Source organism: Rhodnius prolixus, unplaced genomic scaffold (genome assembly GCF_049639745.1).
Source record: "Rhodnius prolixus isolate KJV_2025 unplaced genomic scaffold, Rpr scaffold_7, whole genome shotgun sequence".
Taxonomy (NCBI): Eukaryota; Metazoa; Arthropoda; class Insecta; order Hemiptera; family Reduviidae; genus Rhodnius; species Rhodnius prolixus.
Window position 1 is genome coordinate 32984548 of NW_027411582.1, and position 25859 is coordinate 33010406.

General features: G+C 30.6%; 2 protein-coding genes and 1 long non-coding RNA gene across 10 annotated transcripts in view; 2 read left to right on the plus strand and 1 right to left on the minus strand.

Annotated features, from left to right (window-relative positions):
* Positions 1–2222, plus strand: part of Cdk12 (Cyclin-dependent kinase 12) — a 35444-nt gene extending 33222 nt beyond the window's left edge. Inside the window, exons 21-22 of one of the 2 annotated variants that reach the window (XR_012454338.1) lie at positions 1321–1425; positions 2196–2222. Coding sequence is in view for 1 of the 2 variants with exons in the window: in XM_074114990.1 (XP_073971091.1) it covers positions 1321–1325 (5 nt within the window). In the remaining variant the exon portion in view is untranslated. Of the gene's footprint in view, positions 1–1320; positions 1921–2195 lie in introns of those variants that run through there. The other variant, XM_074114990.1, reaches the window with a different exon arrangement.
* Positions 2054–22263, plus strand: LOC141447454 (uncharacterized). Of its 6 annotated transcripts, none has more exons than XR_012454339.1 (17): positions 2054–2362; positions 2451–2556; positions 3154–3248; positions 3960–4087; positions 4166–4339; positions 4426–4800; positions 5481–5791; positions 6305–6424; positions 6866–6971; positions 8581–8686; positions 9395–9672; positions 9820–17284; positions 17396–17551; positions 18263–18525; positions 19086–19181; positions 20659–20827; positions 22019–22263. XR_012454339.1 is itself a non-coding variant. In XM_074115009.1 (11 exons), exons 1-11 carry the CDS (start codon positions 2200–2202, stop codon positions 9484–9486), a joined length of 1776 nt encoding a protein of 591 aa, XP_073971110.1. In that variant the 5' UTR covers positions 2054–2199; the 3' UTR covers positions 9487–9799. The 6 variants fall into 6 exon arrangements, 1 of the variants encoding a protein (XP_073971110.1); XR_012454340.1 differs by having other exon boundaries at positions 9820–17275; XR_012454341.1 differs by having other exon boundaries at positions 9820–14419.
* LOC141447462 (uncharacterized) lies at positions 20301–25396 on the minus strand. Of its 2 annotated transcripts, none has more exons than XR_012454345.1 (6): positions 25083–25396; positions 23992–24165; positions 23474–23659; positions 22643–22894; positions 22005–22126; positions 20301–20778 (listed from the first exon to the last, which is right to left on the minus strand). It is a non-coding gene; the product is annotated as an uncharacterized lncRNA (long non-coding RNA). The 2 variants fall into 2 exon arrangements; XR_012454346.1 differs by having other exon boundaries at positions 24932–25396.
* Between the last annotated feature and the right edge of the window lie 463 nt (positions 25397–25859).

A 25859-nucleotide genomic window follows, 5' to 3' on the forward strand; every position in this document is an offset into this window, starting at 1 on the left:
GATATTTTGGGGATCTAAAATAAAAGAAGAAAAAAAGTATTCAGAAATTGAGCATCCAGTCAGATTGATCCAGTCTCAGGGGTATTTGAAAACTTGTTAGCATAACAGTTAACCCAGAATTATATATAAATATCTATTAATATCCTGTTCTCTGATTGTTTGCTAAATTCGGTATGATTGGGTTCATGATTGTAAAATTTGTTTTCCATTTTTTGGTTATAATAATGCAATTATTAGGTATGTATTCATTTCTAGTAACAGTTATAAGAACGGATGGTTCATAATGATTTATTTATTTATTTGTATTTTTTCATAATCTCTACAAAAACATATAAATCGTATAAATTCTTTTCAGAATCATGTGCTTTTAACTCTTAATCGTTGCATTGCTGCAATTATATTGAAGTCATGTTATATCATGCATTAACATGATATGATTAAATTTTTCAAGGTTTCATCGTCTCAGCATATATTTACTAACAGTTAAATATAAATTATTATCGTTGATTTTATTTAGTCTTACTTTTTATTTTATTTTCATCAGATCTAAACTCAAATTGTATGGTTCATCAAATTTGATTTCCATTAATAAAGTTTCTGATTGATTTTGTGAAATATAGAAACGGTAATCTGCTAGATAAAACGAAAGTGATATTTTTTAGCCAAGTAGGTATTCTAAGAAGTGTTAAATCTATAAGTTTGTTTAAATTTAAATCCATGAAAATTGTAGACAAAACATTTGTTAGTACAGATTTAAATGTTTTTTTTTTTAAATAAACATTCAACTGAAAATTGTTATGTGATGATTTTATTTATTTATTTTAACTTTTCATTACCACAATGTTTTAATGCTGTTATTAATGAACTAAAATAAATTTGTTTCATAAAATACTTAAAACACAACTTATTTATAATAAATCTTTTAGAAAAAAAAAAGGACGTGTTTTTACTATATTTTAGGCATAAATTCAGTCATACAAAAGTTGAAAATACTTTCGATTCTTATTCAGATTTTAAGTTCTGGGAGAATGAAAATCTTTCTATTCTTATGAAAGTTATTTTGCCGAAAATTAGTTTCACAGGCAGCATATAAGACATTCAAAATTACCCTTTAATTTCAAGATGATTTCAATAGTTTATCGCAAGCATTGATAAAAAAAATTATTTAGAAAAATATGCTTCATCTATTTCAATTTGTTTTTTTTAATGAGTTCTATTTATTAATAATTTCAGCTAAAAATAAATTTTGAATTGCTTAAAAAATAGATATTTTTTGTATTTAGAAATATTTTTAAAATGCTATTCATTTTGTTTTTACAGGATGAAGAGTGAGCTGTCATTCAACGGTTAGAGAAAGAGATTAGCATGAGATAAATTTTGTTTTTTTGCAAATTCTTGGCCGAAAAGACTTATATTAAAAAAATGGTACGTTAACGAAGTTTCTTTACATCGGATGTACTAAACAGTTTTTGTTTAATTATCTTTTTTTCTTGACATTTTACCGTATTTAAGACAATTCAAATAGTTTTAGATAATGTTTACTCCAAAAACAAGGAGAAAAGAAACATTTTCCTTAGAGTTTTAATGTAAATTTAATATTTATATATATACATATATATAACAAAAAAAAAAAAAAAACTTAAGTGTGTTATTGATTTACTTTCTCAAGAAATTATTGTATACAGCACAGAATTATTCCTTTTAATTTCTCAAAAAACGATAACGCTTTGGAAGAGACCTGAAGAGAATAAGAAGCTTTAGGTGAACTGCAAACGGAAACAAATTTAAAAAATAGTGCTCATTAACCCGCAACAGCAGCCAGCTATGGGTTATTGTGATTTCAAGTTTAGAAAAAAAAACTTTATTTTTTGTTTTTTATTTATATTATGTATTTAACAATAAAAATAAATATAATTTTGACCATGTAATTTATCGCGCTATCCTAGTTGCTGGTTTTTTGGTTGGAAGGGGCATTAAATATTTTTAAAATAAACTTGGATTAAGCGGGATAATGTTCAACTTTTTTGGCTACAGATAGCGTAAGAGTCACTTTTATTGATGGCGGTCGAAACGTGTAGGTTATAATTACAGTAAACTGATGGTTCTGTGCTTTATTTTATACTTCTGCGATTTTCTCTGTTTTATTTGTTGATTATGTAATCCGAGATTTCTTTTTAGTTGGTTTTGTTTTTCAGTATAATGTCCGTGGTTAATAAAATTCCTAGCCCTAAATGGACTCATGATATCCTTAAACAAACTTGGTATTCGATGTTTAAAGAACAACATTATAGAATGCACAATGACGATTTAGATGTGCAAGGTATATTTTTATTGTTAGAAGTTGCTTATGATAAGGTTCAACGTGAGTAGCATTAGTCTTCAATTATCTAATAATTGTTTACAGGAAGATTTTGTGATTATTGATTTTTTTGTTTTAACTTGAATTACAGAGCTTTCGAGTAGGTTTTCCAAAACAACGGTTTTGTATAATAAGACTTTGAACGAATTAGAAGTGAAAAACGAGGAACTCAGCTCTCTGAAGAATGAAATTTCAAAGTAAGAAAAATAGGTTAACAATGGTCTGTGACTTCATTGTCTATTTTGGTCTTGAGTTTTCCGTTTGTATTTCAGTCCAATTCATATTAAAGAACTATTCTTTATTATTTTAAAGTTGACAACTATAATTCTGCTGCCTTTTTCGTCATCCAGTTTCTTATAGTAATAGTAATAATATAGGGAAGGATTCTGTAAATTCTCACTAATGATTCGAAGAATAAAGTGGAACTGAGGAAATTAGGCACAATTTTCTATCAAATTAATTGTTCCAAACAAAGATATTTAAAAAAAATATGTTTCTAATAATGTGCCGATTGAATTTCATTTCATTTCGCGAGGTTCTTGTTATTGACATTTTCTTTTCTGGAGATTGCTAAGACGTCTGCAACAATGCTTTTCATTCTAGGATTTAATTTTGCTAGTAACTATTCTAAATGAGTATTTGTTATTTTCTCTAGGATCTGTATGTTACATCCACTGAATTACTAATGGTATTGCTGCCCTTGTATGTGAGGCAGCCTCCTCCAATGATTTTTTTTTTTGGTAATTTATATTTTTATAACATGAGACATTAGTATAATTTTCATTTGTATTCAGGAAGAATGAATGCGAAAAGTGCTGCAAATTAGAGAAAAAATTAGAAGAGGTGACAAAAAAAGCTAGTGATGCACATAATCGTATGAATTCAATTGGTAAGTTTTTCCTGCATTTAATCACTTACTAAATAAAGTCAAAGGGTCTACTTCTATATTATTTTCCTAGCGAATGGAACCAGCTGTTAAAGCTTTGCTTTGAAAGTTTGGAGACATTTATGCTTTAATGTTAATGGGATGTATTTCATTACGGAAATGTTTTTAATTGGTAATGAATTCGTTTGAAGTAATGAACGAATTTCAATTAAGTAGTTCGCGTTGTTGTTAAACTCGCAGATAATCGTTTAGAAAATGGTATTTACCATACTTTCATTTGAAGTCCTTACGTGTAAATCATAGAAGTGGTTATCTCTCTCCGGAAGCATGAGTTAATTTTTGTTTTTGTATTTAAAGAGAACGAACAAACAGTTTTACAGTCGTGATGTTTTATTTTATGATAAACGAAAATTTGTCATTCTTCTGGTTGGTTTAACATACTGCTTTTTAACAGGAATGTTGACTAGCCATATCTTTAGGAACCTTGGGCTTCTAAACTCGTTGTGAGCTCTCGATGAAATTGAACTGATATCACTCGGCATTGCACTAACAAACTTTATTCTCTAAGCCAACGTAAATACTTAAATGAAACATCTAACAAAAATTCTATGTAGCAGTAAAATGTTAGCAACGCCATTTCATATCTATAAGTTAAAATGGTTTTTATGTGTTACTTACCATTAATTAGGAATAACAAAACGATGCTTTTTCTAGCAAAAATCTTATGTCTTGGATCTTTGGAATCTAAAAATGAAGAGAAAAGGAATAGTGCAATAAGTATAGTTTCCCAGATTCTTTTGGATTCTTCACCGAAGAGGAAACGAAGATGTCGAGAGACGAAGGTATATTCAGTGATAAGTTACTGAAATGAAAACTTTTAATTTCTATCCTTATTAAACCTATTTATTTTCTTGAACCAGAATTCACCTATCAAAGAGAACATACTTATGCCGGCTAGTGTGGAAACAGACACAGAAAATTTAGTAAAAGAAGTGGATATAGCAGCCATCAATGATGTAATACCTGAAACAATGACGCACTTTCCATTGAAACCAATAACTAATCTTGCATCAGTAAACATTTCTCCAAGTAAGGTAATACTTGATAATATTTTGTAGAATAGTTTTTATTATTTTTTTTTTTTTACAGTAGTAGAAAAATTATTAAATTCATTTTTCAGAAAAATGGTCAAATCAGTCAAACTTCTACGCGTTTTTCATCAAGTATCAATTTACCAATACAGCGATCAACCTCTCCACGTATAGAATCAGTAAAAAAAAATCTTTCTGCAGATTGTATTCCCCAGGAAAATTGTGTTGATATAATAGAATATTCACCGCCTACAAAAGCAAAGAAAGGTCTATTATTTAATATAGATTTGAAAACTGTGGCACCTAGTTCCAGTAAAGCTTGTAGTGATACAACAATGGATGCTACTTTATTGGAGTATGTGAAAGATAGTCGTACTGAATTGGACAAAATATGGTTTGATGAAGACAAAGAAGAAGATGAAACTGATTTAAAACAGAAAAATACTTCACGTCTAGTGAATGAGGTTAGAGATTTTTTTTTCTAAAGAAATTCTACTTAAATCACAATTTACTTTTCAAAAATGTGTAATTCTTGTTTCCATTAGAATATTTTACGTGTTCACATCTTAAACATAAGTGGTAGGAATGTAAATGATAGTGGGATTTTACTCGCAAAGTAAGTGGTAGCCTGAAAATTCGTACACCATTTTTTTAACAATTATTAACTGAATACAAATTAAATATTTAATCCAGGTTCCGAGAAGAATGAAAGAATGTATCTTTTATTCTTTGACCCCTCGTGATCTTAATGTTACTCCATACTAACGTAAGATTAAACGATCTGTGAAAGTGATTGAAAATTTAAAACAGGTTCGAATTTAAGAAAACGACGTACAATAGGTAGAAATGCATGGGCTTCAAAGCCACATATTACTTAAGGTTGCTTATTTATGCCGGATTTTTATCTTGTCTTCAAGACCTTAAGTTTTTCAATTGATACCTATTAATAAACCCAGATTGTGGCCTTAGATAAACAAAAGGAAACGGCTAACATCAAGGAGAAACAATGCTTTTTTAAAACCTCACTATCAAATGGTTTAAGCCATATTCTTTTCTCAACAATCGAACCAATCTCAGGATATTTATTGTGGATATTTTTGTACTAGAAGATTTAATGAATAATGATTCCCTTTTCTTGTTGAAGGAACTATTGCACGCATCGCCAGACAACCATATTGTTGAAGAAACACCAATAAGAGAGGAAAATAAAACATTTGAAAAACGAAGACGAGCTGATTTTTGGTTATTAAAAGAAAAACGTGAGCTAAATGGATGTGCCAAAAGTTTAGACGGTAAAAAATTAAAGCAGACAAAATTAGAACTTGGCATTAAACGAAAACCAGTAGACATATCTAAATTAGCTGGTTTTACTGAAGGTATACAACAATTGTCTCAACAATTTGGGCAAGATAAAGATGATGATATTATTCCGGGAAGTCCTGGTTCACCAATAAGGTAACTAGAAGTTGTCACGATATTTGTTGCTTTAGCTTACACTTAGTGCTAATATCTTGTATGTGGTTCTTTTTACTGTTAGTAGCGAACATAATTAAAAAACCGAAAATTCCATGTAATTTAATACATATTTTATATATGTATACATATTTTTTCCATGTAAGTTAATACATATTAACATAATTTAATACCTTTTTTTAGATACCGTCTTGTGACTCAGCAATAAGGAAATAGAACAATCGGCATTGCGGTTTAACTAAACCAATTTTTAATTTATTCGAAATTTCTCTAAATCACCCCCAACAATTAACTTAACTTGGCATCTGTATTCATTAAATTATGTTACTTATACGTGAATTTGAACCCTGAAGATGACCTAGTCAAAATAAAAAATTCGTGACTCAAATAGGCATTATTCTTTTCTTCCTACTGGATTAATGAATTAGTCACCAAAAACAATGAACAATATTGATAATTTTAGATAGAAAGTTAATTCGTTAATGTTGGTTACAGTGAGCTTGCATTGAAAGAGAATACGAGTAACGAGGTTCATTCTGTAGAACCGATCAATTTTCAACCAATTGCATCGAGTACCCAACATTCATCTGTTAAGGAAGGATTATTTCCTGTCAGGTACTTAGACTTTACATTTTGTAAAAAGGGGAAAATTTTACTAATGGATTACCAAATGATGATTGGTTTGATCATTTTTAAACAGTTCTCTGAAAAGAGTGAACGGTTAATTTTAAATGTAGTTACTCATATATTAAATTGACATCTCATACAACCAAGATGTTCCGTTTTTTCTGGGTACTTTCTCTGTAGAGTGCACAACTGACTGTGCCCTGGATTTTTTTTTTTTGCAATGGGAAGAAGAAAATTGACAAATGTAAATTCAGAGAGCTGAAAGAAATCATGTTTGACAAGAATGGTTTTTGTTTTTAAACGATTAACCTGTCTTCTGCCAGCAAGCCATTTTAATAATGTTTGTTTGTAGTAATTAATGAACCTTTTTTAACTTAATTTCACTAATATAGAAAGATTTTATAATTATGTGTAAATTCCTTTATTTAGAACAACGACTTCTAAATCTCCAGGATATGCCTACAAAAGGGAGGCCGTCAAGAAGAAAAGCGAACGTGCAAGACTTCCTGGCTGGGAATGCGATGAATGTCGCAAGGTATCTTTTTGTTTTAATTATTGTTTTAGGGGAAGAAAGATTATAATAATTATTGCAAATTTGTATTAATGCTTTCGACCGAGTGATTTGGTCATCTTTAGGGTTGTGGAACATATTTACAGAAACGTTATAACTTACATTATTTTAGTGATATATAATATATACATATACACGATTTGTTACTTCATACTTTAGAAAATTTCATATGTCTTGTCATTTCATATAATCTTTCATATGTCTTGCATTGTGCGTGTTTGCCTTAACGGTTGGAGTGTCTTTTTTGGCTGTTGAGGTCCCTCTTTATTTCGTGCTCTCTGCTGCTCAAACTTCATGGCCTAAAACTAAGATCACTGCCTGCGAGTCGTTTTTACATACCGCTCTTTAGAAGCTAACTTTTCAAGTGTAAACTTATGACAACCATTCCTAATGCAAATCCCTCTGTGGTTGATCCAACAGCATAAGTATAAAGCCAGGCATGTGTCGGGTTCTTATATTGCCATAAAGGCGACAGTTGGGTCAATCACAAAGGGATTTAGGAATGGAGAGTGTATTTATGTGCTTGTGCAGCTCCATAAGCTAGTAAAGAAGGAGTGTTAGCAACTTGGAGGAATACATTGTTGTCATAAGTTTTGCACTTGATAAATTGACTGAAGTAAGCTTCTAAAGAGCAGTGTTGTAAGCGACTCACAGACTGCGTTCCTAGCATTAGCGATAAGCCATGATGTGTTTACTAGATGCATGAGAGTTTGTCGGCTAAATTGAGAGAAGGAAATAAAAAGGCCAAGATTGTTCTACCAATGGTCTTCGGCTTGCAGCATTCAACAAAGAAGCAGCTGGTCGCTGCTAGGAGAAAAAGTAGGTAACTGACTCCTACAGCTCAGTAGTTTCTCTTGCTTTCTGTTGCAGGCGAAGTATGACCACAGTCATCGCCATATAATTGAAATAATGGAATTCCCTATTTACCCCTTAGTCGCACTAAAAAAAACTAATGTATCTTCTTATTTTTGAAATCAAAAACATATTAGAATACCCGAGAAAAGTTGGAAGAATCATCTACATTGCCGTAAAAGAGAAAGAAAGTTATAGGAGACGGATGAACCGCCTGGTTCGTAAAATCAGAGTTGGGTATTACTTCGGTTCCCTTAATCAGCAGCGAGATGAAAAGATTTGTAAAGATGTGTTATTAGCGCCGCTGTCTCTAGAAAAGAGTATCACCTTTTAAAGAACCCTTGTTTGTACTAATAGTTCGTCTGCAAGGGCCCTGAAGTTGAAATACCTACCCCGTTCTAAACCTAGAAGGTTTGTTGGACTATTAGGTTCGCTGTGGAGACAATTCTAAAGAAGTTCACCTAAACATGAGCTGCGATAAAATCACACTGCTTCAAATATTTAGGGAATACTTATTGTCCGTCAGAGAAGTGACTTGGGAGTACAGAATCCCGAGCTATTGTGCTGTCTCCAACAATGAAGGCAGCCCATAAGCTGGTAAAATTAATTCTTCAAGAAGCTGAAAATTTATCAATTAAAAATTGAAATAGTTGCATCTAAAAAGAAACATGGTATTTTTTTCCTTATTTTTATTAAATTAATAAATATTTTATGTTTTCAGTATTATGAAGCAATGTCATTAAGTCCCTCTAAAGTTAAGTCAAGAATGAATGCTTGTTCACGGCATAGAGACAAGTTTAAGCCTAACTTAAATGATACACCTCCAGGTATGATTAAATATTTAATACAACTAAAGTACTAAATGATTATTATTTTAATTTCTTTCTTCACTGGAAATATTGAGATTTTATCGGAAACATAGATTAAAAAAGTATTGTTTTAGAAAATTTCCTCTGATTGTGAGGTCAGTATCTCGTAAAGCGGAAAATCTCAGGACAGACTTTATGTATCGTTTCGGGACAAGTTTTATTTAAAGTCGTAACAAAAAATATTGTTTTAATTTTTCATTTCCGTTCATGATTACTTTCATTATTCAATATATACAACTCAACATGAAGGTCACTTTAATTGTGGACGGATTTTTTTTTCTCCTTTTTGCGATTTTCATGAAACTATCCTCTTCAGATACCCTCGAAACTTCAAATTTCGATTATATTAACGCCATTAATTTTATTTCAATTATTTTTTTTTAGGAAAATTATTATTATTAAGTTAGAATAAGACTTCTTTCTAAAGTATCACTTCAAAATAATGTATGATTATTTACTAAATGATATAATGTTGTAACTTTGTTTATAATTTGAGTTAGAAAAAAAATTATGAATTAAAAATTTTGTTTACATTTTAATTCTAGACACTTCATATCTACCAGTTATTGTATCATAGTAATGCCGGTTTCTGAAAATATTCTATGATTTTTTTTTTTGGTAATGAAACTCATTAATTTGTATTTTCTAATTGATTTTTGTGTCTAGGTTTCTGGAACCCGCTGTTTCCTGACACGCAAGAATGTAGAGAAAAGGGGATGTACGTATCGATTCATTACCCATCAAATAGTGGTAAATAATGAACTCTTGTCTGGATCATCAGTGCTGATCACATTCAGAGATCGGCTTATCAGAGATTTTCTGTTCACAAAGTTGATGAAACAATTTCTGAAGAAGGTAGGTGAAACTTCGAATCGATCAAGCGTACTGTGGTGATAATCCAATGTGTGATAAAATCCAATGCTGGTGATGAAGAACTGTATCTAGTAAGAACTAGTTGTTAATTTTTGTTTATTGCCAAAAAATAAAAATAAATATTCTGTTATTTTTGTAAGAAAATTAAAAATAATTCAAGTAATTAAAAACTCAATACAATAAATTTGTAAATTATTATATTGTCTTTTAAATAACAGATGGTTCAAGAAATTTCTTTCACTGCTTGCTGAAATATCGAGGAATTGATCAAATTTTTCCTGAAGAGTTTGACGAACATCATAATATCCAGATAGCAACATGACTTGTTGAAATTTCGCCCAGATAAATCAACTGACTAAATACAGAAATCAACAAAATATTTTTACATATGTGTAATTTTTTATTTATATCTGGGCTTGTTTCTGAAATACTCGTATGACTGGTGGTAATTAGGTTTTAGTCGTCATCAAGTGGGCTAGTTGGCCCAGACGGTTGGTTGTCTATTTCAGTTGGTAGAGCAGGAATTCAAAAGAATTGAGTCTCTGTGCAGCGTTCTTTCCCTTAAAGACAGATCTTCAGCAAAATAATCTTATGCAGCCAACAAACTTGGAAGATAAACTGGTTGGTGCTACCTCTAAGAGATTGGTAGTCCCATAAGATAAATAGCAACAAATATCAATTGTGTCTTGGCTTTCAGCATTAGAGGATTGAGGAGGAATAATAGAGATAATAAAGATTTTATTACATACTTGTAGAGTTTTAATATTTTTCTGCTATTCGAAACAGTTGAGCAAGATGGTACATCGGAATTTGATGACATTTTCTCAGGGTTTGAACTTGTGTGGATTGTGATCAGCGAGATTTGGTAGAGCATATGATGGGCGTCTCCACGTTAACAAATCTCAAGGCATCACCATGAACTTGGTTTCATTTTTTAAAGTTTTAGGTAAAGATTTTTTAGTGTTTGAGTTGGGGTCACATACTTCTAAATATGTCGCGTTTATCCCTAACTGTACTAGCTGGAATTAGGATTTCACAGAACTCTTTAATTTTGTTTCTGAAAATTATTCAATTAATATTGCCTAGTGAGGGAGTTCAACGCTCGAATCGGAAACTAGCAAGTATTTTCATAATATTGTTTTGATTTAAATTCGTATGATTCTTTCTACAAGTAGATGCTCCAAAGATAGTTTTATTAATGCAGATGGTAGCAAATTAATCGATTTATTTGATAATTTCAGACTTAAGTTACTTAACTCCGGGCAGCACTTAACAGGCGAGTTAACATTCGTTGGTGTGGCCAGGGCTTCCACCCTGGATTATGCTTGTGTTAGTAATGAATGTATGCCATTTATTGATAATTTTAAAATTGATGAACAAATCTTTCCTGATCACATGTCATTAATTATTTCTTTTGTAGTTCGTGAATGTTTTTATTTCAAATGTTACATGTTGCCAAAACACAGAATTTACTCGAGTTTCAAAAGAAATTAGACATACTTAAAATTTGTAACATGTGAAACCAATGGATGGAGGAAGAAGTTCTTACTGGACGGATATAATTAATAGTTCAACTGTAAGTAACGAAAATTTTAGATCCACAACTATTTGGAGAAAACCTTGGTTCGATAAAGACTGTAATAAGATGAGAATTGTTTTAAGCAGCTGAGATTATTCAGTAAATCAAACAATGATGGCTATAAAATGTATTTAGAATTCAATATAAATATAAGAACCTATACGTATGTGCGGAAGAAAAAAAGAATACTACCTAAACTGTGCGTAAAACGTTGTACAAAAGACAGTAAAGAATTTTGAGAATTGGTAAAGGCGCTTAAGGGTAATAAAACTTAGACAACTCAGACTTGGTTTGAGTATTTTAAAAATGTACATAAATCTAGCCGCATTTCTTCTAGGATGTTGTATTCAAAACTGTACTGTATTAATGATTCGCTAGACAGACCTTTCGATTTGATGGAATTACTGTTTCAAATAATTGTAAAGATAACAAAGCCACTGGAGGTGATAGATTTTGCTATGAATTTTATAATCATGCGTTGTTAGATTTTCAAGAAAAACTTATGATCCTTTTTAGTAGTATCAGCAACTTTTCGATTGTGGTGAGATACTTGCTTCTTTCAAAAAATGTATATCGTACTAATTTTCCTTTAAGAAAAACAATCAAGAACAACCTTCCAGCTATAGGGGCATTTCGTTTAGTAGTACATTTACATTCCTGTTTAATTTTGCAAAACAGAATTGTCAATTGGTAATAATATCCTACAAGAAATTCAAGCTGGCTTTAGGTCTAACTACTCCACTATAGACATCTTCAATTTAACCAGTCTAATCAAATGTACAAAAAACGTGCTGCGTACTGAAAAAACCAACAGTGTTTGCTTTTTTTTTTATAAATATAAATTTCGTCTCGCCCTTTGATACAATCGACAGGTGCATTTTAATTTATGACTCCTCTTAAGGCTATCTACCAACATAATAAATAACTAGTATAAAACACTTGCTTGCTACAAGATACCTACCACACGCAGCCTTTGAACGGTGCAGAGACCGACTCTCTCCTTAAAATTGTTAGCTTCACATCCCTTGGATTTGCACTTAATGATTGATCGCTTGGATCGACATTGTCATTCTTAGAATTTTAGACTAAATTTAAAAAAGTCGAATCTGTTGGTCTTTCGCTATGGTGATAGGCCAGCAAAAAAATGAATGATGTTTTTTTAGAGGAGAAGTGAATGAATACAAATATCTAAGAATCTAACTCTCACCCTGATATTAGCAAACATTTAAAAAACAACTAACTAAAGCGAAAGCAAGTCCATATGCAATTTGGTTTCAACTGATTCGAAAATAATGACATCTTACCCGTCAAAGTCGTGGATTTTCAACAGTGTCAGTAGATCTGTGTACCCTGTTGTGGGGTGCAGGTCTGGGACTGGCAACTGTTCGATGAGACAGAAAAAATTGCTATATTTCTTTGTCAAAAAGTAATTCAGACTACCAAAATATACTTCCTCCGCCTTTAATTACGCAGAAGCAAGCCTGTCACCTTTTTCTATAATGCTACGACTAAACTCTATTTTATTATTTCCTCAAATTTGAACTCATTATTTTTATCTAAAAATCTTGGCCAGGGAAGTAATTAAAAGTTATCAACGCAAGTTTAGAGAAATTAAAAGATATGCACCAATGTTCTCAATATTTATAATAATAACTTTAAATTTTACAATATTACAATGAGCCTGAATAATCAGTGTTTTTTGCATTCATAAATCGCGCCTGTACTTAATATACAATTTAACACATTTTACTTGTAACAAAAATCACAAGACTTAAATACATAATAGGTAACTTTATTACACTATTTTTCAAAAAAGGTTTTACAACTCAACATTTTGAATGTCTAACATCATGTGTTGTAACCTTGTATGTAACCTCCTTCACTCAGTCAGCAAGTGTAGTTTGTCTAGTTAGAGTTGGAAAGTTGGTTCTGGTAGAAGTCGCCATCTAGTTTGTATTTAAACTGATTAATCTTCGCTGTCAAAGGATAAAAGTACAAAACCTGTAAGGGATTCAACAGAGTACTATGATGGATAAAATCAACCATACATTTTACATTCATGTTAATACTTAGTGACATACATATGTAAATAAGCATGTTTTTAGATATTTAAAAAATAATATTACCTTTTATTATAAATTACAAACAAACTCCTCAAAAGAGGAATTTTAGTGAAGTTAACTTTTTTTTAATGGTTTACATTTGATGTAGGTGATTATTGTTACTGGATGTGCAAGGTTTTTTATGGTTTTCAATATTTTGGTCACTAAGATAGCTTAATTGTATATATAAAGATGCGATAATATTTCCTATACATAAGAAAGGCGTAATTGGTGACGATAAAAATTACCGAGGCATCTCATTTTGTAATACGGTGGGAAAACTTTGCACAGTACTCCTCTTGGCGGATAAACGAGACATCCTAGGCGAGTTTCAGGGGGATTTAGAAAGCACTATTCTACAATAGACAACATCACCAATCTAATGAGCCTTGTAAAAACTAAACTCAGAGCTAAAAGGCGAAAAGTGTTTCCTTATTGTCGATTTAAGTACGGTATTTGACAGTATGCTTTATTTTACGAACTCAGCGAATTAGAGGTATCTACTAAAATGATTGAGGCCCTAAAAAAATCTGTATTCTGATACCTACCGTTCAATTTGGTGTTACAATGGACAGACTGAGTACTTTAAAACTCAGATGGGAGTCAAACAGGGCTGCCTATTGAGTCCTCTGTTATTCTCGGTTTGTATTAATGATGTCATCTAAGATTGTTGCTTTTAGAAGAGGAGGAAGGCTTTCATCCAGGGAAAGTTGGAGATTTGGGGATATGCCGATAGATGTGGTTAATTGTTATAAATACTTAGGGGTTTCTTTGACACCTCGCCTTACCTACCAAACGCATATTATGAGAGAGTGTATGGCTAAAATGGCCCTTAATGTCTGGTCAGTACTTGTTGCTCAGAGTATGGTTCCCTTGTCCCATAAGTTCCACCTTTTTAATACTGTCTTCAGAGCTATCGCTTGTTACGCCGCTCCAGGTTTGGGGGTTTGAGCAGTATGAGGTATTGGAGAAGTTACTGCGTTTTTTTTTATTAAGAAATTATACTCCCTGCCTTCAATTACTCCGTACTTCCATGCTGTACATTTGGAAATTATACTTCTCATCAAGCCTATTCTGGAGTATAAAGAAGTCAAGGAAATCTACTTACCACTTAGCCTATGCGGGACTGTTCTACAGGTAATCTTATCTAATATTACAACGTAAACTAAAACCTTTTTTCTGATTAGTAATCTTTCCCGTTTAATCTGAATCAATGATTTAATTCAATACAACAGTGATTCTCAACCACTGTGCCGCGAAAGTTTTGAAGTGTGCTGCCAAATTTTGAAATTTTTAAAAGTCTGCCGCGACAAAAAAAAAAAGGTTGAGAATCACTGCAATAAAACTATTCATTTTTTTTACATTTATTTAATGGAAGAAGTGTCAATTTCATACAAAAAAGGTAATTAATATTTGAAGAATTTGAAAATCATATTTAATGTTTTAGACAAAATTACCCAATTGAAAATTAACCTTGGTAGTTTAAATTTAGGTTAAAAAAAGTGATCAATTTGATTGAAATATTCAACGTTAACGTACATTCGTAGGCTGCAACATTTCCAGTCCAATAAAACTATTATTTGGCCAAATTAAACCACCTTTTCTTACAAGATTAATTTTGTTAAAATATTAAATTCTTTATACCAACGGTAATACTTAAACTAAATAAAAGTTTATATTTTATAGACAAATAAGGTAACAGTTGAAATTATAAAACAAGGTTTAAATTCTTAAAAGCATTTATTTAAATTAAAAGTACATGTCAATATTGTAGCTTTATTAAAATACATTCATTTATATTGATTATAAGATGTAATGTAATACTGAATTCGCGTCTCCATCCAGGCCTTAGATTTTATTTAATGGTTAAATGTAAGTGAATAGAGGTCCTGTATAATTCTTGTGAGGCACCAGTCGATTAAAATTTTCCCAAATTCTGTAAACATTTTATTAAATTTATTGTAAAAAAAGTTTATAATTTATTTTTAAATAATAAAAAAACTAGTTAATAATATTGTACTTATTGTTTCTTTTAATCTCTTAAATAATAATAAGAAGAAGAAATTAAAAATAATGAACAAAATACGAAAAAAGAAAACATAAAAAAAAATAGTTAAAAGAGGCCTCCAAAGTCTAGAAAGAGTATCTTTAATCGTAAAAATAGTGATTGATCTGCTACCTAGGAGTGACAGCATAAACTAAAGTTATCTCCATTGTTTTCATTAATAATTATGTAACTCGAGCTTTTTCTTAATGAGGAAATATTACAGTTAGATGGCATGAAGTACGTGTTAATTAGTGATACCGGAAGTAAGCTAAAATAAATTGTTCTATGCTGAGAAAAATGCATAAAATATTTCTTGCTTGTCGAGTGTGCAATAGTACTGCCAGTCTATATAGGTAGGTGATTTTGCAGGGAGGGAGGGGGTGGGCCAAACACTTCTCTACCCATTAAAATGTCGGTCAAACTTAAATCCTGTCTATATTTGATGAATTCGTTCTTATAGAAGAACTTTCATGGATGTTTATGATAATATTTTTTAAGAATAATTCTTATTTTGACCAGACAGACATATGTCTTCGTATCGATTTCATATTTGATCATTCGAATATGTATTTTATTTAATAATTTTTATAGAACTTTCATGTATGTTATTGATGGTGGTTTTTGACTAGGCAGACCTATGTTATCATACTTCTTTCATATTTGATGATGTGAGACTGGAGTAGATATGTTTCAAGTAACGAGCGACAGAGCGACCTTCCCCCCTACAACACTCAAGTCGTACTGAAGACAAATCTTGACACTTGTATATACAAAGTTTTAGTGCTACCTGGTGGCAAATATGTAAACTAAAATTCGTAAATATATGTTGACAGGTCCAGTAAGTGCTGTTACCTGGTGGCAATTTTTAAAACTAATTGCTTTAATTACTATTAACTTTTCTGCTTTTTAACGGCAGTTTATGGAACTAGTTTTGATTTTTAAGGTTTTTAACAATTTTTCATTGTTTTTTTTCTTTTTTTTGACATTTACCAATGTCACAATGTTTTACAGTGCTATATATTAATCCGTTTAAAAGAACTTGGTAATTTTTATTAATCCTAATTGAATTACCAAACTCTGATGATGAAGGATGGGGTAGCATTTAAAGATATATCTGGTTAAATATACTCATTGGAATCGCGTTAGCATTCTAATACTGTTTTATTCTATTACAAAAAAATTGAGATCTGTGACTAAGTATATTTTTAAAGGAGGGCTCAATTAGAAAAAAAAAATTCTTAATCACCTCCTGTTTGCTTAACTATAACTTAGACCCACTATTTAAGGTCATTCCGTACCAAACACACAGGCAAAATTCACGAAAACAATATAGGAAAAAAATAAAATAAAAAACTCTAGTATTCCACCTTGTTGCTTGTTGTTTAATGTTAAGCATGTTATAGTAAAACTTAGAAACTTTTTGTCAATGTTTAATTTTATAAATTCTTTTAATTTTTGCAATATTTCCCTGTACGAATGAACTTTGTTTAATTTAGTTTTTTCTGCTTACAAAAGGCGCGCCCCTTGGTGTGAAATTATTTTTTAAAAAAATGGGTTTATCTTTACAAGCCTTAAATTCGTATTAGGTTTCATTAATTTTATTTCGCTTTTTTTTTATACAAAGTTTTTTTACAAATCACTAACAATTTCAGTTACACAAATACCATATGATATCTCGTAAGTAACCAAAAGGTAACCTCCCTCACTCAGTGAGACACCAGCGGGCTGCAGGTTTGAGGTTGTATTCATTGTACTGTATACATTTAAACCTATGTATCAACGTCTGATAATGGATTTACCTTGTTCTATGGTTTCCATTATTGTTGTCCTAAAAGTAGTTTAAATTTTTTTAAATGAATTATGAATACTAAAATAACTTGTGCAATGCATCAAACTTCGTTAATGCCCTCTAGAAATTTAGTTAAAAGTATTTTAAAGTACTAAAAGTAAGAACAGTAAGTTTTATTATATTTTATTGTATAATATCCTGTTGAAATGAGTGCAGCGGTAGAAGCTGCTGTAAGGAGCTTTCAATCTTTATCCAGTGCTCTCCTACACTTTTGCAGTTGCAGCCTAGTAATGCTCAGCTTTCAACTGGAAATGATTACCTCTATGAGCCCTTCTTTACATTTAGCAGCACGCCGATAGTAGATGATTTTCATCTAATCTTTTCTTGAGAATAAAGAAGGAAATCTACTTACCACTCTTCCTTTATTCTTCAGGTACTTTTATTCATTATTAAGTCATAAATATTACAACATAAACTAAAACCTTTTTCCTGATAATTATTTTTAATTTTGTAAAATTTGATTTAAATATTGGTGAATGCTGATAAGAAATGTTCTGCTTATTTAAATATTAATTATTAATCGTGCTAAATTCGATCTAACTAGTTTTTAAAAATAAGTTTTCTTTCAAAATTGGAAAATGGTAAGCAAATAAAAATTACATTTTACTTTTTCTACCACTCGAAAATAATATTGTATTTCATGCTTGGTAATAATTTCTATATATTAAAAAAAAGTCTTTGTTCTCAAATATTTATTCAAGTGAACACATCAACCCTGTATCCTTAATCATCAAATGAATTATTTTATCAAATTAACTATTTTTCACTTTTTTCATATTATTTTTGTTTCTAATAAAAAGGTGTATATATATATATATATATATTTTACTTAAAACTTCAAGGAAAAAGTTTAAATTTCATCCAAATACGTAAAAGTACATTATGTTTTAGTCAAATTAACTCAATTCACATTTAACTCTAGTAGTTAAAAATGTTTTTGAATTATTTAAAGTTAAACGTACATTTCGAGAAATCTCTTGATAAGAGGTTTTGTTTAATGGAAAAATGCTTCGATTTCAACAATCTTTCATTTGGTGTGAATTAAATTATAATTATTAATGTAATATTCTTTTCCATTATCCAGAGCCTTCAGCCATGGGCCTTTCCAACGCTATTTCAGCGTGCAGCTAAGTGATGATGCTCATTTTTCCTCTGAAATGGTTGTCTCTATGTGCTCTTGCAATTGCAACTATGGGCATTACTTGCAACGTCACGCCTCAAATATGAGCCAATTCTCATCCATTCTATTCCGGTGTATAAGAAGCCGACGATACCTACCTTCCATTCTGACTATGGAATTGTTATGGTTGTCTTGTCTATTGTTTCATATATAACAGCTTTACAGTAGTAAGTAAAACCTTTTTTTTAAACACTAATTAAATTTTACCTATGATATCTGAAAAAAGTTTTAATTTTTTGCTGTGAGTGGGTAGCAGTACTTTGATTGAAAAATTCAACGTCTTATAAATTCTGAATAATTTTTTAACCAAATGAAACTATTTTTAGTCAAATAAAGTTTAAGTGAAAGAATTTTGAACAAAATTGAACTTGAATAAAAAACGGTTTATTTTGGTTTTAACAAACCAAATAAATTTATGGCAGTAAGTGTAACATGGGTAAAACAAGTTTAGTTAGTACAACAGTTACATTGCAACGTAGGAGTAATTTATGTTAAAATAATTTAATGTTTTACAATGCAATGAATTCGTTCTAAAAGATTGATCCGTTTAAAAGATTTAAACTAAAATTTCAGCATTCATATTTTATTTATTTCTTTAATTCCTGAAGAATACAAATTTATCTTAAGCAAATGGTTGCGTTTTTGTTTGCAGTATCAATGAATAGAACGCTTTTTAATTCGAGATTAAATCTATAAACTGTTTATTTCATTGAATAATGATTTTCAGATTGAAAACAGCCAATACTGTGAGCCAATAACTGTAAAACCGTCCATCAACTGAAGTGGAAATGAAAAAGACGTTGAGGAAACCTCGATCAAATGAGTAAGTACAATCAGCTATTCTTCTGAATCAATTACTTAAAAATTGTATTATACAGGGTGATCCATTTAAAACGCACCAATCGCTAATAACTTTTTAGGAAAGCGGAATTTCGAAAAAACCCACGAAGTAAACTATATGTTTTTTTCGGTCTAGTTTTCAAATTTTCCACCCCGATGCTGAATCTTCATTTTTGGCGGAGTTACGGCCAAAAACCTGTTTGTGGTTTCATAAGGACCACTGGTTTTGACAATGATTATGGAAACTACATAAAAAACTGTGAAAAATGACGTTAATCCCGTTTTGATATCCCTAATATTAGTCGAGATATTTAAGATCAAAGTTACAATTTTACCTATTCGTGATCGGTTTTCAATATTAATTTTCCACCAGAAATACACGTTTTGGGAGGTCCTCTGACTGCAAAAAATGTTATTCGTGACGCAAAGTAAAAAAATAGTAATAATTGAAGATTTTTAAACAAGTGTATTACAATGGTTATGGGTGAATCAGGATAAATTTGTTTTATCATGAAATAAAAGCAATCATCACATCGTTTTAATGCATCCAGTATGCAAGACTTCTTGACCTATGATTACGGTAAAAATATCTTAGCAGAGTGTTGGTCTAGTGGTCAAGAGCGTGGTTTTGTAAGTGGGAGATCCCCAGTTCGAATCCCGCTTATGCAGTTATTCTTATTACTTAAATAATCATAATACTTTTTTTTAAATAAAGTCTAGTCATACGCGGGATTCGAATTGGGGGTCTTCCACGTACAAAGCCATGCTCATGACCACTAGACCCACACCCGCCCATCCCTGGCAAGATATTCTGATGATGATGATATACAGTATCGGGGATACAAAATTTGTAAACTAGACCGAAAAAACATACAGTTTACTTCGAGAGTGTTTTCGAAATTCCGCTTTCCTAAAAAGTTATTAGCGATTGGATAAATGGATCACCCTGTATAACATAGATATAGGTAAATTGCATGTTTGTATCACAATCTTATTTATTAAATGTTTTTATGACTTAAAGTGAAAATAAAAAGTATTATTTAGTAGGAGAATAAAATAAAAACCTTTAATTTGAAAAAAAAAATATTTATTTGCATAGCTATTTTACATAGACTTCATATTTTACATTCTATTATACGAAAAATATACATGTAAGTCAATAAAATACAAAAATAGTTGCTAAAAAACATTTAAAAGTAACAGAGAAACTTAAATTAAAAAGAATTTAAGGTAAAAAAAATAGTTCCAAAAAATCCGTCAGGGGCGCCATTTATCAAAACAGGTGAGAAAATAGTTCCAGAAGTAGCCACCTGATAGCAGTGCTGTAACCTTCCCTATATATACGGCAACTGCACAAATTCTCGTCAGTACGACTTGAGTAATGTAGGGGGTAGGTCGCTCTGTTTCTCCAAACATATCTTATCTAGTCTAGTCTAACATTCATCACCTCTCTCCCAAAGAATCATGAGTGAAGGAGATGTTGTCACTTCGACGGTTCTCCCCACGCTGCCACGAATAATGATACTTCAGATTGAAAACAGCCAATACTGTGAGCCAATAACTGCGAAATCGTCCATCAACTGAAGTGGAAATGGAAAAGACGTTGAGGAAACATCGATCAAATAATGAGTAAGTACAATCAACTTTTCTTATGAATCAATCACTTTAAAAATTACATGTTTATATCAGAATCTTATTAAATTATTTTTTTACTTAAAGTGAAAATAAAAAGTATTATTTATTAGGAGAACAAATAAAAACCTTTAATTTGAAAAACAAAATGATTTTTTTGCACTCCTATTTTGTTATTACATAGACTTCATATTTTACATTCTATTGCAAGAAAAAAATACATAAAAATAAATAAAATACAAAAATAATTACTAAAAAATTGTTAAACCTAAAAAAAAGAAAACCTAAAAGGAAGGTTACAGAGTCTAGAGAGTGGTAGAAGTAAAAAAGAAAACCTAGAGGGAAGGTTAAAAATGTTCGGCAGAGTCGTGAGAGTGTGCAAGAGCAACAGACAGCTAGAGCGATCTAGTGGCCATTAGTTGCAAAAAAATCCGTCAGAGGGCGCCACTAATCAGACAGGTGAGAGAATAGTTCCAGAAATAGCCACCAGGTAGCAGTGCTGTAACCTTCCACTATATATACGCCTGCAGCACGAATTCTCGTCAGTACGGCTTGAGTGATGCGGGGGGGGTAGATCGCTCGCTCGTCGCTCCAAACATATCTCTTATCTTATCTAGTCTAGTCTAACATTCATCACCTCTCTCTCAAAGAATCATGATGTCGGGAGATGTTGTCGCTTCGACGGTTCTCCCCACCCTGCCCCACCCTCCCAACGAACTTAGTTATATACCGTCTAGAAGCAAGATGGCGCCAATTAAACTCACCTGAATGGCCCACACTGGTCACTAGATCGCTCCAGCTGTCTGTTGCTCTTGCACACTCTCACGACCCTGCCGGCCATTTTTAACCTTCCTTCTAGGTTTTCTTTTTTACTTCTACCACTCTCTAGACTCTGTAACCTTCCCTCTAGGTTTTCTTTTTTACTTCTACCACTCTCTAGACTCTGTAACCTTCCTTTTAGGTTATCATTTTATTTTTTCGTCTTTTCTTCATCATTTGGAAATATTATTAATTATTTTCTTTTTATTTTTACATATTAATTAACACATTAAATGGAAAAAATAATTAAATAATTTTTTTTAATAAAAAAAATAAGATTTTTAGTAATTTTTTTTTAAACATGCAATTTTTAATTTTGATAAAATCATGCATATTACGTATAATAACTACATACCTTTTTTCTTATAGATTCTCAACCAAATTTGTTGGAATATTCACATTGGATTGATGATTTACGTCTTTTTCACTTGGGCTTCCATTGATGAACAGATTTGCAGGCATCCACCAGTATTGATTCTGAAAATAATTATTCATTGTAAATTAAATTAAATTAAAATATTTAGTAAGTTTTACCTAGCATTAAGAAAAATATCTATAACAATTATTGTACATTATAAAGATTAAATAAAGAAGACTGTAATTGAACTAAAGAATTGATTTTTATTCAACCTAACCTTTTCTTTCAATAATGAAAAATATTTCTAAAAAAACACACTTATTCCTTAGGAAAAAAAATTAATTTGATTAGAAAAATATAATAACACACATAATCTATTATTATTATGAAATTATTTGTATGAAAATGAGTTGAAAAATTATAAGCTCGAATAAAAATAGTTTTATATGACTGGAAAAAGATTCAGAATTCACATGCATGTTTGTTGTTGAATTTTTCAATTAAATTTACTGCTACCTACAATCAACAAAAATTAAAACTTCTTTCACATACATAAGAAAAGAATAATTTCTTGAAAAAAGTTTTAGTTCTTGGTGTATTATCCTGAACATAATAAATAATAAGATAAGACTTACCTGGATGCGAATAACTTCATATTAATAATGGTCGTGCTGCTGGAAGTACAGAATGACTCTGGAAGGTAGTGCTGGAATCTTATCATGATTGAATCTGGCGTTAATTTTTCATCCTATTGAAACTATGACTCAGTCACCAAAAATAATGAACAGTAAGTACAGAAGCACCCTTAAAAATTCATCTCAGATAAAAACTGAGCTTAACGGGGCTGCAAGTTGACGAAAAGCCCATTGATGTTAGCACTGCATGGACTGAAAAAAATATTACATTAAACATAAGTAGGAGTAATATGAATTTGATTCACATTGATGAACAGTTTTGCAGGCAGTACTCTGGGTATCACCAGTATTGATTCTGAAAATTAACATTATTTTCTGTAATTAAAATGTTGTAAGGAGTTTCAGCTAGCATAAAAAACTTTATAGCACATCTGTAACCAATTTATGTATACCATAAAGATTGAATAAAGAAGAATGTAATTAACCTAAATAACATTTTTTAAACCTACATCTTTTCATTCAATGATAATGAATGCACTTATTTCTTAGAAATAAAATTAATTTGATTGGAAAAATATAACACTCATGATCTACAAACACTATTTTTTAAAAATGAATTAAAAAATTAAAAGCACGACCGAAAATGTGATTGCAAAATGATGCAGGATTGACATGCATGTTTGATGTTAATTTTTCAATTAAATTGCTGCTACTCACAATCATAAACTAAAACTTCTTTCATATACAAAAAAAAAAGGATTTAATTTATAAGAAAAAAGATTAAGTTTAAGCTTTAGCACTCAGAACATAATAAATAATAGATAAGAGTACCTGAAGATCAGTTCCAAAGATGGAGTCCCTTGTTTAGTTTATTGTCGAAAATACAATGGATGCGATTCACTTCACATACATGTCCTGCTGCTGGAAGGATAGAAGGACCCATAAAAATTCATCTCAGGTAAGAGATGAGCTTAAGGAGGCTGCAAGTAGTCAAAAAGCCGCTCATGGATGTTAGCACTACATGAACGAAAATACTATATTAAACCTAAGTAGAAATAATTCGAATTTGATTCACACGATATTAATACCATATTTAAAACGTAGAGTTTTTCTGTTAAACCTATTTTCAAAAATGTTTTTGAAATTTTGCTTCTAATTTCTTAAAATAAAGTTTAATAACATTCAAAAAAATGTTAACTATTATCAAAAGAAGATACGACTAATTAATTACACATAATTCTATAACAAAATTAATGAACTAGGTCCTATAGAGTAGACATGCATTCATAAACAAAGTATTATTTTTTGTTGTATCATACTGAACGTATAAATAATAAGATAAGACTTACCTGGATGCGAATCACTTCATGTTAATTGTGGTGCTGCTAGAAAATTATTGAAAAATCACGACCCCTAAACAGTTCAGTTATAGGATTAGATTGATGTTTTACGTCTTTTTCACTTGGGCTTCCATTGTTGGACAGTTTTGCAGGGAGTACTCTGGGTATCACCAGTATTTAATACTGAAAATTAACATTATTGTAATTAACATGTAATGAATTTCACCTAGATAAGAAGCCATAGGAACACATCTGTAACAATTTATGTATAAAAAAAGAATAAATAAAGAAAAATGTAATTAAACTAAAGAATTTATTTATTTTTTAAAACCTAAATCCTAGAGTTAGTTATATTTTATACATGGGGAGATAGTAGATTTAAAAAACAATTATACTTCTTTTGTTTATTCTGAGAAATAATTACTTTGAAATAAAATGATAAATAAACGATTCAAATAATATAAAAAGTGCGTAAACAAGTCAAATTTTTGGGGGGTTTGGAGATTGACATTCAAACATTAAAAATCTAAAATCAAACGATCGATGCTGGAATGGATGCTAGCACTGCATGTATGAAAAAAAAGCCTGTGGATGTAAGCACTTGAAAAAACTGCAAAGTTGAGGACTAAATAAGCACAGTCAATCTTTAAGGACGTTCAATTTGGAAACACATTTAATTAAAAAGGCACAATAATAATAGACTTGATGTAGTAGTAAGAATTTTTAAATATCACTAATATATCATGCTAATCATCTCATATTACGATATTGCTGCTGGAAGAATAGAGGTATCTCCAAAAATAATTTCAGGTAAAAATAAGGCTTAACACGGCTGCAAACTGACAAAAAGCCTATGGATAAAAGCACTGGCTTAATAATGCGGAAACAAGTTTTTAAAAAAGCTCTATTGCCTGATTATGTGAAACTAATATGATAAGTGTTCACTTACACTGCTAGGTGCGGTTTTAAAACATGTATCCAGAAGAAGAAAGTAAAGAAAGAACCTAAGAACTGCAGCATATCTACCCACTAACTTTTGAAAGCCCATCAAGTTTGTTCACATTACTACACTAATAAATTTCTTATTCTTTAGTACTCACTTTTATCAGCCACATTTATTCAAAATCTCCAAGTCTTTTATTAACTAAAACTGAAGGTTAGAAAAGCCAATGGATGTAATCATTTGGAATTAATATAGGTTACATTCAAAATTTTAACTAAATTCGCACCTTGAGTAACACTGTTGAAATCGTACAATTTTACAGTTAAAGTAAATCTTTTATCAAGCAGTTTTAATTAAACCAAACTGTATTCATTCTTTAGTTCTAACAGTTTAATTTGGTTCAAAACGATGATTCCAACTTCTAAGCCCTATCCGTCCGCTCTAAACTCGCTAAGTGAGGAAGGTTACATGTTGTATAACCTTCGTAATGTCTGTTATCAAAATATTAATAAATCATAAATATTTTTGCAAAAATAATTAAATAAAAGTTAATATTTATTTAAGATATTTGTACGTTTAGTGCATTTGTAATACTTTAAATTTCTAGAGTTGTAGTTGTTTTTTATTCGGGAGGGGGCGAATTTAAGCAAAATACAGAAATATGTACTTTTATTAGTACAGGAAAATAATCATTATTTTTAAATGAAATAATGATTAATAAGTGATTTAAATAATATCACAAGTGCGTAAATAAGTAAGAAGGTAGCCTAGAAAAAATAACTTAAATACGAAATATGAATTTACTAGACATGAAAGTTTCATAGAATAGAATAAATATTATAAAAGTATACTACAAGTCAGAAATGTATAATACATTTCAACCTTCTTAACTGAGTAACAAAGAGAAAAGTTAGGTGAAGAGATTGGAATGCAG

Bases quoted from the DNA above. Each gene is read 5' to 3' on its own strand.
- LOC141447454 (XM_074115009.1), top strand. From the start codon at position 2,200: ATGTCCGTGGTTAATAAAATTCCTAGCCCTAAATGGACTCATGATATC. The intron at 2,557-3,153 runs GTAAGAAAAATA...ATTTGTATTCAG, and splicing joins CTGAAGAATGAAATTTCAAA to GAAGAATGAATGCGAAAAGT. The intron at 3,249-3,959 runs GTAAGTTTTTCC...TGCTTTTTCTAG, and splicing joins TAATCGTATGAATTCAATTG to CAAAAATCTTATGTCTTGGA.